Source organism: Oratosquilla oratoria, chromosome 29 (genome assembly GCF_046742065.1).
Source record: "Oratosquilla oratoria isolate Oo_2021 chromosome 29, ASM4674206v1, whole genome shotgun sequence".
Classification (NCBI taxonomy): Eukaryota; Metazoa; Arthropoda; class Malacostraca; order Stomatopoda; family Squillidae; genus Oratosquilla; species Oratosquilla oratoria.
The window spans coordinates 24239018-24251447 of record NC_134805.1 but is presented as its reverse complement, the minus strand read 5'-3'; the positions used below and the strand labels follow the sequence as shown (position 1 = coordinate 24251447).

The following is a 12430-nucleotide window of genomic DNA, read 5'->3' as shown; positions in this document are numbered from 1 at the left end:
TTATTATTATCATTATTATTGTTATTATCATTATCATTATTAGTATCATTATTATTATTCTTACTATTATTATTATTATCATTATTATTATTATTACTATCATTATCATTATTATTATTATTATCATTATTAAACTCTTGATCTTCACATTTCTGCTGGACAAAGAAAATTGTGGATGCACTTTTTTTTTTTTTTTTCAATAAATAACCTTGGCCCTGCCCTGAGACTTCGTGTGAATAATGACCGCCTGAAAACGAGACGATAAGCCTGAAATACCTAAACGATAACCGCCAATTAAGCCTGACTCGTCTTTAAACCCGGTTATTGATGGGACCCAGTTCGTCATCGTTATCTCCTCCCCCCTTACCCCCTTTTACCCCCCCTTACCCCTTCCCCCCTTCCCCCTCCCTCGCCACACCTGCCCGCCATCCTTCGCTGCGGCTTGGGAGGCGGGGTTCTTGCCGCCACCAACGGCACTAACTCTCAAGCCTTATCGCTCCCTCCGAAGCCAGACAATTTGATTCATTTAAGAAGAAAGGGTGAGGTGGGGAGGAGGGACCAAGCACTGAATGTGGTCTTGATCGGTCCAGACCCCCTTTTTCTGTCCTAGGTCCCCCCCTCCCCTCCCCTCCCTTTCCCCCCTCCCCGGCCTTCGGGTGACTAAAATCGACAGGAAGAAGGCGCCTGTAGTACGTCACTTGGTTGGCGGAGGTTCGACGCCTTCCGGACGCCAAGAACGAATTGTAATTCTGGGAATCTGAATTATTAAAAGAGATTTGGATCTTAGAACAGGGTGGCGTCGGTATTCGGAGCATGAGGTAACTCGAGGAGGAAGAAATCACACGAAAATTTAGAAGAAGAAGAAGAAGGAGGAGGAGGAGAAAAAAGGAGGTAGAGGAGAAAAAAAAGGAGGAGGAGGAGGAGGAGGAGAAGAAAAAAGAAGAAGGAGGAGGAGGAAAAGAAAAAAGGAGAAGGAGGAGAAGAAAAAAGAAGGAGGAGGAGGAGGAGGAGAAGAAAAAAGGAGGAGAAAAAAGAAGGAAGAGGAGGAGAAGAAGGAGGAGGAGGAGGAGAAAAAAGAAGGAGGAAGAGGAGAAGAAGGAGGAGGAGGAGGAGGAGGAGGAGAAATCCCATGACTCTGTGTGAGAACCCAGAAGAAAAAAGGTCCTCAAAGTCAAAGACCCCGAAGTCTTGCTTCATTGCCGTCTCTTCAGTCTTGTGGTCTTCTGCATCTGGCTTCTGCGGCGCTCGAAACGGATTCCATTTTCTGAAGGAGTTCACGAAACAGGAGGAGAGTGAGTGACTGAACCAGGAACATTGGGCGAGCATAAAGGCGTTATCAAACTGGGCTATTTTTCCTCCGATTGTTGGATCAAATTTGTAGCCAGCAGCTTTCGGAAAGGAATCTGATATGCTGGAGAGATTTTTTTTTTTTTTTTTTTTTTTTTTTTTTTTTTTTTTTTTTTTTTTTTTTTTTTTTTTTTTTTTTTTTTTTTTTTTTTTTTTTTTTACAAAATAGTTTATCATACTGATTTCATGCCGGAGAAAGTTCTGAAGGTGGGCGGTACCGCCGATTAATCGGAGGTTGGAGGGAAAATAGACCAGTGTGATAATCCTCAGAAGCTGCTCCAGCCAAGACCCACAAGGTTCCGAAAAGGACCAAGTAGCGTCGGACCTTGTCCTTGTCTACGTAGAACCTAATCAATTAAACCCACCATGCAAGCAGTAAACACACACACACACACACACACACACACACACACACACACACACACACACACACACACACTACACAAACAAGTATAAACGCATGCACATATATCAATATACGAGTATGCCGACCTTTTTTTTTTTTTTTTTTTTTTTTTTTTTTTTTTTTTTTTTTTTTTTTTGAGGCCGCTTTATCATACAGAGTGGACGTTAGTATCCCGAATACCAAGAAGCAAGTCAGGATATCAGATATATCGGTTTAGAGGAGTACGTCTCCAATGCCCAAGCACACGTATATTGGGTGCAGCCCAGGTGTTGTGCTTGTGTGGTCTAAAAAAGTGGGTGAGATGCCCCAGCTGCCCACCTTTGGTCTTCAAAGTGGAGACGAGATAGAGCCGATCAGTGGGAAACAGGGGCAGGTCTGTGCAGTGAGGCATAGTTCCAGAGGGGTTGCAGCTCCAGGATGCAAATGAGAGGCCCGGTGACTGCCCTTCCAGGAGCCCCGGCGTGAGGTGCGAGTCTCTGGGACCAGGTGTTCTTCCTCCTCCTCTTCCTCCTCAAGAAGGCGTGGCCGAGCTCGTTGTTACCGGTGCCTTTCTGCGAAGGGCCCCGAAGCTAGTTTCTTCTTCTTCTTTCTTCTTTGTCTTCTTCTTCTTCTTCTTCTTCTTCGTCTTCGTCTTCGTCTTCTTCTTCTTCTTCTTCGTCTTCGTCTTCTTCTTCGTCTTCTTCTTCTTCTCCTTCGTCTTCGTCTTCTTTTTTTTCTTCTTCTTTGTCTTCCTCTTTTTCGTCTTCTTCTTCTACTTCGTCGTCGTCTTCTTTTTCTTCTTCTTCTTTGTCTTCTTCTTCTTCTTGCCCACGACAATAATCACATTTGCGGACTACAGACGATTTTTTTTTTCTAGCTTATAAAAAAAAAGTAAAAAACAAAAACTGATCTTAAAAATAGTGTAGATTTCCCCCTTTTTTTCCTCTTCTTTTTTCATGGGGTTCATTTTCTTTATAAATTTATCTTATTTACATATCTATTTACCTTATTCGTTCTCATTTATTCGTTCTTCTTTATTAATCTTATTTATTAATTTCCGTCTGGGGTATTGGCCGCACGTTATTAAACGATATAAAATGTGCAGTAGCATGCAATCGATATTTCAGGAACTATATGGGGCGCCCCTACGGACCAAAACCTCACATTATTTTGTCTATGTTAGGGGAAATATCTACTTATAGAGAACTTATGCTATCTTATTGTACTACAACTGTCCCTCCGTTATGCTGTCACATTCCCTCTTAAATCTGTCTTTGTTCCACTGAGTATATATTTCCATTTTCGCATTTCCCCTGTCACCAAGTCTTCCTACTTAGGCCGTAAAGGCGGCTAAAAAGGGACGGAGTGATGAGACTAGGTATCCTGCTCTCTGTAGCCCTATGGGTACATTCTTGTGAGAAGTCAGTGCATAAAAGGGTCTGGGAGGAGTTTTCCAATCAGAACCCTAAGGTTTGGGTTTTTTCATGTGCGTGGGTGTGGTACATATGAGAATAAAAGGGAGGAAATAGGTAGAATGTTTGTGAGACGGAAGGTGGATGTGTTAGCATTAAGTGAAACTAAGTTGATGATAGCTAGCACAGTGTTTAGGGAAAAAGTTAAGCATAAGTACACATAGGAGAGCGTGGTGGATAGAGAGATTGTTGATAAGGCATTAATGGACTATGCACGGGTATTCAGGAAAAGAGTAGGAAGAGTTCTGAATGACCATGTTCTTAGGGGAGAGAGTGGGTGAATGCCAGAAAAATTTGTTGTTGTAAGATATGTTGAGAGTGGAGGACAGGTGGAGAAAGAGGAAAAGGACAGAAGGTAGAGAGGTGCTTAGAGCAAAATGTTTAAATGAGAAGGAAAAGGAGGAGTGCAAGGAGAAGCTGCGAGAAGTATGGGAAGTGGTGTAGGATAAAGTAGTAGGTGTGGAAGAGGAATGGGGGTGTTTCAAGGAGGAAGTGACAAGGTGTGCAAAGATAGTATATGGAACAAGGAGGATAGGAGGGAATAGAATGAGGGATAGTGAGTGATGGGATGATAAAATGAAGAAGGTAGTAGAAGAGAAGACGCGAGCATTCAGGGACTGGTCACAAAGTAGGATGAGAAAAAATATGAGAGGTATAAAGAAAAAAGAGAAACAAAACAAAAGATAAAGGAGGCAAAAAGGAGAGCAGATGTAAAATGGGGAGGAGTATGACAGAATTTTTTGAAAGCAATAAAAAGATGTTTTGGAAGGAAATCAAGAGAGGAAGGGGAGGTGAGTCAAGTAGAGAAGAAAAGATAAAATGCAGAGGTGGACAGATCTTAACGGAAGAGGCGGCGGTAAGAGGAAGATGGGCGGAGTATCTTAGAGAGTTGTTGAATTTGTAGGAGGATAAGGAGGGATTGGTGATAGCAGTGGAAGGCGTTAAGAAAATTATGGTGATGAGAGAGGAAAATGGAGGAGAAATAAGAAAAAATGAAGTGCAAGCAGTTCTGAAAATGATGAGAACAGGTAAGGCACCTGGGTTAGATGGATGTCATGCGGAGTGTCTGCAGAAGGGAGGAACAGTAATAGTTAACTGGCTAGTGAGGTAGTTTAATATGTATCTAAGGGAGGGTAGAGAACCGGAGGGTTGCCTGTATTGTTCCAATTTACAAGTAAAAGGGGGACAATTGTTAGTAGTCTCAGATGGATCAGTTTGTTGTGTAGTTGGGAAGACATATGGGAAGGTTTTAATTGAGAGGATTAGAAGAGGAACAGAGGAAGTTATTGGTGAGGAACAGTGTGGGTTTAGGAAAGGAAAGGGTTGCGAAGATCAGATCTTTGTGGTAAGACAGATATGTGAGAAAACTTTAGAAACAGATAAGGATGTCTTTTTGGACTTTATGAATTTGGAAAAGGCTTATGACAGGGTAGACGGGTAGGCACTGTTGAAGGTTTTGCAGATATATGAGATTGGGGGAAAGCTGTTGTACAGCCGCGACAGTCACGTTGAAAATAAAGTTTACAGGAAACCGACGAATAAAAATCACACCATTCGTTTCTATAGTCCACATGATAGGAGGACGAAGACAGGTGTAGTGATAGGGCTTTTTCTGAGAGCGTTTCGCATTTGTAGTGAGGAATTCTTAACAGAAAAAATAGATTTAATTAAATCGACATTTGAAAGACTCAAGTGCCCTAAGGGATTACTTTGCACCTTGGTAGAGAAAGCCCGTAATATCTTACGCAACAAAGGAGAAAAAGCCGACGTTAAGTAATAGGTGGTCCCAAACTTTATTCTAACACGAGACCTTGACAAATTCATGTCATCCTCTAACATTCCACTTGCGACATCCACCGGTACGAAAGTGAAGGATTTAGTGACAAATAAACCAGACGCAACCAAAAATAAGAACAGTTTAGTCTATGAAATCCGGTGTGGCTGATGCAATAAAAAATACTTTGGTGAAGCTAGCAGGCGCCTGGACGCTAGACTGAAAGAACATAAAGCAGATGTTAGACACCACAGGATAAGCAGTGCGTTAGTTAATCATGTTCGACGAACAAGGTCATTTACCGAAATGAATGACGCAAAAACAATCCTGGGTAACCTAACCAGGTGAGATAGAAAGGCGATGGAATCCGTATTCATCACCAACCAGAAAAACATTATTGAGAGGACTGGGGATTTGGTATGGGCTAAGACAGCAGCACGTATCATTATCTTGGACTAAATGCATAGAGCCCCTGATCCAGGCGGACAATTCATCCACGCGACGACCAGCAGGCGGATAATTCGTCCACCGACACCGGCGACCTCTGGCAGGGGGCGTTGATGGGTGTTCTAGCAAGACACATCGCCGTATCCCTTTCTCTCCTTCTCTTGTTATGTAAAAATTGGCCAGCTTGATTTCAAGCACTATTCCTCTGAAGAAACCACTCCGGCGAAACTAGTCAGGAATAAAGGTATTTCCCTCAGCCCGTGTTCCCTTTACCACCTATCCACAGATAATGATAATCATCTAACTGGAGCGAGGCCTTCTCAACGCCTTCCGTACATGTTGGCACATTTCCTCGTATTATGAATGCCGCCAGGTGATTTTATTAAAATTTGTGGCACCCTTCGAGCACCCCCACCCCTTCCAATCGCTGCAGGAGAAGGACCACGAGTCGCAGAGATGAATAAAATCACCTGGCGGCAGTCACGCCAGAAAGGAAAGCGGCCAACCAGACCCATGGGGATAGAAGCGCTGGAGAAATTTTGTTTTTTGTTTTTATTCTATTTTTTTTTAATCTGCCATTCTCAGTCCTTTTGTTTATGTCCTCCCCTCTCTCCTCTTCCTATACACAGAAAAGCACTTCCCTCTTGACATACACTTTCCCCCACCCCAGTCACCCACACACTCACCCACTGACTTAATTACAAAGTCACTAACTCATTTAATCACTAAATCAGTCACTCATTCAACCACTCAATCATTCAGTCATTCACTCACTTATCCACCCAATCTCTCATTTCCCCCACTCCACTATTCCTATATTCCCTTACTCCCCCCCAACTCCCCATCCCCCCATCTCCCCAACCCCAGCCTCACTTCTGATCATCCTTCTTGTGAGTCTGGTTAAGCCAGCCAACCAGCCCAGGGAGTTGTGGGGGAGAACACCATATAAGGAGTTCTTGGCTAGAGCACACGACTCCATCGCCTCTTGGTTCTCCTTCTGTTCCTCCTCATCCTGTTCCTCTTCTTCCTCCTCCTCCTCCTCTTCCTCTTTCTTCTCCTCCTGTTCCTCCTTCATCTCATGTTCCTCCTCTCCATCTTCTTTCTCCTCCTCCTCGTCCTTTTCTTTCTCCTCCTCCTCCTATTCCTCCTTCATCTCATGTCCCCCTCTTCCTCTCCCTCTTCCACTTCCTCCTCCTCCTCCTCCTCCTTCATCTCACGTCCCTCTTTTTCCTCTTCCTTCTCCTCTTCCTCTTCCTCCTCCTGTTCATCTTTCTTCCTATGTACCTCCTCTTCCTCTTCCTCCTTCTGTTCCTCTTTCTCCTAGTTTTTCCTCCTGTTCCTCCTCCTCCTCCTGCTCACCCTGCTCGTTCTCTTCTTTTTCTTCGTCCTCCTCCTCCTACTCCTCTTCCTCCTCCTTTTCCTCCTCCAGGGGCGTTGCTCAAAGGTAGCTTACAAATTATTTTATAGTTATGGATCAGCATGTTGGAAGTTAAAAATCAACTCGGGAGCTTTGCTTGTGGTGACCGCCAGTTGGGGATGAGGGGTCGGGATAGGAATTCTCCTGGGATCCCTCCTCGCCCTTTCAACCTCATCTCTGGTGACGGATCAAGAGAAGAACAAAACAAGCCCTTATCCTTTTTGTTTCCCTCGTGAGACGACGTGAGACCACGTGAGACCACAGCAAATCACCGTCCTTTTGTCCCCTCACGACGTACAGATGACAGGATCTCTGCGTGGTCCACCAGATAGTGAGGTGCCGTGGATGTGGCAACGCTGCTCCTGTGTTTCGGGAACGGGTTGGGTAAAGATATGGTCCGTTCATTTCACATGGACATGCGAACTCACGCTCACACACATACAACGTTGCCACATCTGCCCTGAAGAACGAGGAGGTTGTCCACGTAGAAGTTTTGCCAACTGTATTTCAGTTTCAACAATATGCTTGCTTGTTCGTACAACGTTGAATTACGATTTTACTTGGTGCTACTAGATAAACTTCCATTGAAAATATATACACACATACATATATACATACATGCATACATATACATATATACTGCCACCCTACTCTTGGGAAAAAGCCTCATAATAACTGTATTTCTTTCCTTTTTACATTTTTTTTTAATTTACTGGGGTGAACCAGTAAGAAGCCTCACATCTCCCCAGACGAGCCAAGTCACGCGTAATTCAAGGATGATCTTGAATACACACAAAACAACATCTTTTGGTGTCATTACTGATGCTCTCTCTCTCTCTCTCTCTCTCTATCTCTATCTCTCTCTCTCTCTCTCTCTATCTCTCTCTCTCTCAATTACAAACACTTATCACTCTCATCGTTATCAGTTAGCATAAACAGCGGAAGCCCCAGGACGACGCTGTTGGTGATTAGAGTAATGATCTTCGTGGGGAGGCGTCCCCCAAGGCTCCGTTCTCGCTCCCACCTGTCTTTAGTCCTCCCCTCCCCCATCCCCCCTCCCCCCTCTTGGGATCCTCCCCTTCATTTGAGGAATTTATTGTACAAGACGGTGGCCGACTCGGGTCGAATTATTCTTTAGGGCTTTAAACCACCAAATAGATTTATTGCTGGCAAAAAATATTGTTACAAATTATGATAATATAGAACTCTTATTCTTAGCCTCTGGTTGTCGTGTCTTGTTGTATTATTTTCATTGGAAGTGTGTGGTTTCAAATAATCACAGACGAACGTAACATGTAGTCGTTTCACCACTTCAACACTTTCTATGGGTACACACAATCCTATTTACAGTAATGATATAATGTTGTAATGGTATATGTTAATGACATAATAATACAACATGATAATACATTAGTGACATTTGTTTGTACCAAGGTAAGTTGCCTTAACCTAGAACGACATAGATGAAAGCCAGTTTTTGTATTTTTTTCTTCTAATTTATGAGAGACTCTGCCAAAAATGCAGTCTCATTGTTATCTTACTCTCTCATAATTGAGTTCATGTTTTACCTTGTCGTAATTGAGTTCATATGTTCATCAAAATAAGAACAGCCCGCGTGGAGTGAATCGTGGTTCAAATTGATGTTCATACTATATCAACAGAACAATTTCCTCCCTAAGAGACTTATGTAATTGGAGCTTCTGCTCGTTGGAAATTATGAGGTTATTGCAATTAGGCCTTGAAGAATACTTCATTTGTCCTCTGGCATGCGTGCATATGTGTAGTACCTATTACAGGTTATAGGCCAACGCATATATGCACACACACATGCACGCACGGGCGCGCGAACACACACATATTCATACCCACAAGCTTGCACGCTCGCGCGCGCACACACACACACACACACACACACACACACACACACACACACACACATACACACATACACACATACACACACACAGACACACACACAGACAGACACACACACACAAACAAACACACTCACACACACACAGAGACACATATACACACACAGACACACATACACACACAGTCATAGAAGTGACGAATAGGGTTTAAGTAAGTTGGTAGAAAGGAGAGGTAGAAGTTACCTGTACATATGTGTACATATATATATATATACATATATATATATATATATATATATGTATATATATATATATGTATATATATATATATATATGTATATATATATATATATATATATATATATATATATATATGCATGCATTTACGTGTGTATTTTTTGTTCCAGAGACAGCTGCGAGTGGAGGCCGTGACACGGTGCACCTGGACCTCCGGACAGGGATCGTCCGGGGATACAGTCGCCACGTCAAGTTCATCGTGAACCCACACCTGCCGGAGAAGAGAAACTCGAGCTACGAGGCCTACGAGGCCGTCCGCCAACACCCCGAGGACGGTTCCTCCTCCTCCTCCTCCTCCTCCTCCTCCTCTTCCTCCTCCTCCTCTTTCGGGAGCACTTCGGAGACTACGGAGTCTTCGTTCGTGGCCGACGACCTCGGTCTTCTGGAATCAGGTACTGCAGGATGAGACTTAGAGTGATCTCTTTCTCTCTCTCTCTCTTCCTCTCCCTCTCTTTCTCTCTCTTTCTCAACCTCTCTCTCTCTTTCTCTTTTCCCCCTCTCTTTCTCTCTCTCTTTCTCTTTTCCCCCTCTCTCTTTCTTTCTCTATTTCCCTCTCTTTCTATTTCGCTCCCTCCCTCTCTCTCTTTCTCTCTCTCCCTCCCTCTCTCTCTCTCTCTCTCTCTCTCTCTCTCTCTCTCTCTCTCTCTCTCTCTCTCTCTCTCTCTCTCTCTCTCTCTCTCTCTCTCTCTCTCTCTCTCTCTCTCTCTCTCTCTCTCTCTCTCTCTCTCTCTCTCTCTTCATCGCTACCGTGGTAGCTACCGGCACACGAGGGTAAGGTTTACTGCTTCTCTCCGGAGGCAAAACTCTCCTTCACATTCAATTTGAAATCATAACCCTGTAGGCTGGCACTCTCTCCCCGGACCGAGGCCAAGATATCAGCTAAGAGATCTGTGGCTCCCAAGGATATCTGTCATCGCTTCTTTGGGAAATGAGGGTTTAGTTTATATGATAACCCGAGACTAAATGTTAGAAGTATTAATAGAAAAATTGCTCCTAATGAATATATGTGCGCTGGTGACGTCATCGGAAGCGTGCTGGTCTCGCGTTCGGGTCGCTGTGGGTTCGAACCCCCACACTTTTCTCCGACTCCCAGCAGCAACTGTTAGTTAGATGCAGAGGTGACGTCTTCGGCCTCAGCTACTCAGCGCCTCCTGGCGTGGGTTCCTCACCTAATGAATAACGAGACATTCGGTCGATTCTCCTCGTGCAGAATGGTGCGGGCGGCAGGCGGTGCTCCAGGTCTCCGGGTCGGGACTCGACGAGACGGCCACACTCGTCCTCGACCTCGACTTCTCGTCGCCTCGACTGTGGACGATCCACCTGGCCGATTCGCCCAACGCCACCGGGTATCAGGGCCACACGGTGGCCGAGGTAAGTCACCCGGAGGTCATATGACCTTGGATGAAATCACCTGGCGGCAGTCACAAACATGTGGGGGGGGGATCTTCTAGTCCAGGAGGGACTGTAGCGAGCGACAAACCTTACGCGGCAGGATTTGGTAAAGTCGCCCCTTCACTTGTCGCAATATATATATATATATATATATATATATATATATATATATATATATATATATATATATATACATACATATAATGTAAATAATATTCCTTTTCAGCAGTTTCCTTTGCCTATCTTGTGCCCAGCAACCGCTGGTTACAGGACTCACCTCGGCCTTCTCTCCCCGCGCAGGCACAGATGGTGAACCGGCAGTGGCGCGTCTACGGGCGTGGGGAGGGCGTAGTCGAGGGCGCCCTGGACGGGCGGACGCTGGTCGAGGCGGCCAACAATGTGGCCAGGCGCTACGCCCACGTTCGCGTCTACGTCAGCAAGAACAAACTTGAGTGGAGGTATGGCATCAAGGTAAGGAGGCTTCGACCCTGCCGCAGATGGACTTTGGGTGTGTGTGTGCGTGTGTGCGTGTGCGTCTGTGTGTGTGCGTGCACGCGTCTGTATGAGTGCGTCTGTGCGTGTGCATATGTGTATGTGCGTGTGTGTGTATGTATGTGTGCGTGTGTGTGTGTGTGTGCGTGTGCATGCACGCGTCTGTGTGTGTGTATGTGCGCGTGTGTTTGTGTGTGTATATACGTGTGTGTGTGTGCGTCTGTGTGTGTGCATGCACGCGTCTGTATGAGTGCGTCTGTGCGTGTGCATATGTGTATGTGCGTGTATGTGCGTGTGTGTGTGTGTGTGTGTGTGTGTGTGTGTGTGTGTGTGCGCGCGCGTACATGTGTGATATTCATAATGATGATGATGAAATGGATGAGGATAACGATGACGACTATGACGGTGACAGTGCTAGCGATGACAAAGGTAATGACTGTAATAGTAATGATGATAATGATGAAAGTGACGACACCCAACTAAACCAAACCAGACCAGGCTTGACCAAAGGCCTCAGAAAAACCTGGGAAAGTATGAGTGACCTCGGCGATATCATCATCTACTTTAACCCTCGCTTCTTCCCCTTCTTCCTTCAGTTTGGGGGTCGCCACGGGGCGTTGGAGGGCCCCCACGTCCTCTCCTTCCACGGGGGCCTGGAGGCCTCACAGCTCTTCGTCGGCATCAACCGCATTGTCGGAGGAACCTTCCGGACGGGATCCGGACTTTGTCATGTTACTCTGACGCTCCTCCACGGGCAACGTGAGTAGGCTACCCGCGTTTTGGGCACTCTGGCTCCCTTGACACACACACACACACCAGGAGGCGCTGCCTTTTTTTTCTATGAAGAAGGACAGGATTTTTTTTTAATGAAGACCCTTAGCTGAATAAGTGAATAGCGTGTTCTGAATGAATGTACAAATAAATTGATAATGTTAGGGGGGTAGGGTTCCTAGAAATAAGGGGAGTTAGGACCACAGTTTGTACGACTACAATTGTTTGAATATTGATCTTTCTATGAACTACAATTCTGCATAATCTGTAATCTACGGAAGTTTCAGGACATCACACATTTCTTAAGTCCCACAGATTGGATTAATGATAAATATAGATATTTCACTTTTTTAAGAAGGGAGGGGGGATGACATAGTAGAAAGGGTGCAGTGGACAGCACCATTTGGTTATAGACTTACAATCTCCGTGTTCTTTCCGCGGCTGTAGCCGTGAAGCCAAACCCGGGACACGACACAAGCATCCGACAGTGTCTGCAGACATGAGTGAGAATATTGTTCTCGGTGACTGAGGACTTGTCGACTTTGTATGTTTCTGCAGAAGACAAATGAACAAAGTGTTGTACGTGTTTGTTTGTCTTCCACAGAGAGACAAAGATGGTTAGGCATGCGACGGTAAAGGTATGTTTGTAGACACCGTGGTCCTTGCATGCTGGACGGGACCTTAAGAAGGCCTTCCCTGGACCTTCGACACAACCACGGCCGCTACCTCCACCAGAGTCATATGTCATCATCGTACCGTGGG

At 45.0% G+C, this 12430-nt stretch overlaps 1 protein-coding gene across 1 annotated transcript; it reads left to right on the top strand.

Moving 5' to 3' along the window:
* Positions 1-1129: 1129 nt before the first annotated feature.
* On the top strand, positions 1130-11690 carry LOC143040830 (uncharacterized). Its single transcript, XM_076212268.1, has 5 exons — positions 1130-1292; positions 9124-9288; positions 10224-10384; positions 10706-10876; positions 11494-11690. Exons 1-5 carry the CDS (start codon positions 1130-1132, stop codon positions 11662-11664), a joined length of 831 nt encoding a protein of 276 aa, XP_076068383.1. The 3' UTR covers positions 11665-11690.
* The last annotated feature ends 740 nt before the right edge of the window (positions 11691-12430 follow it).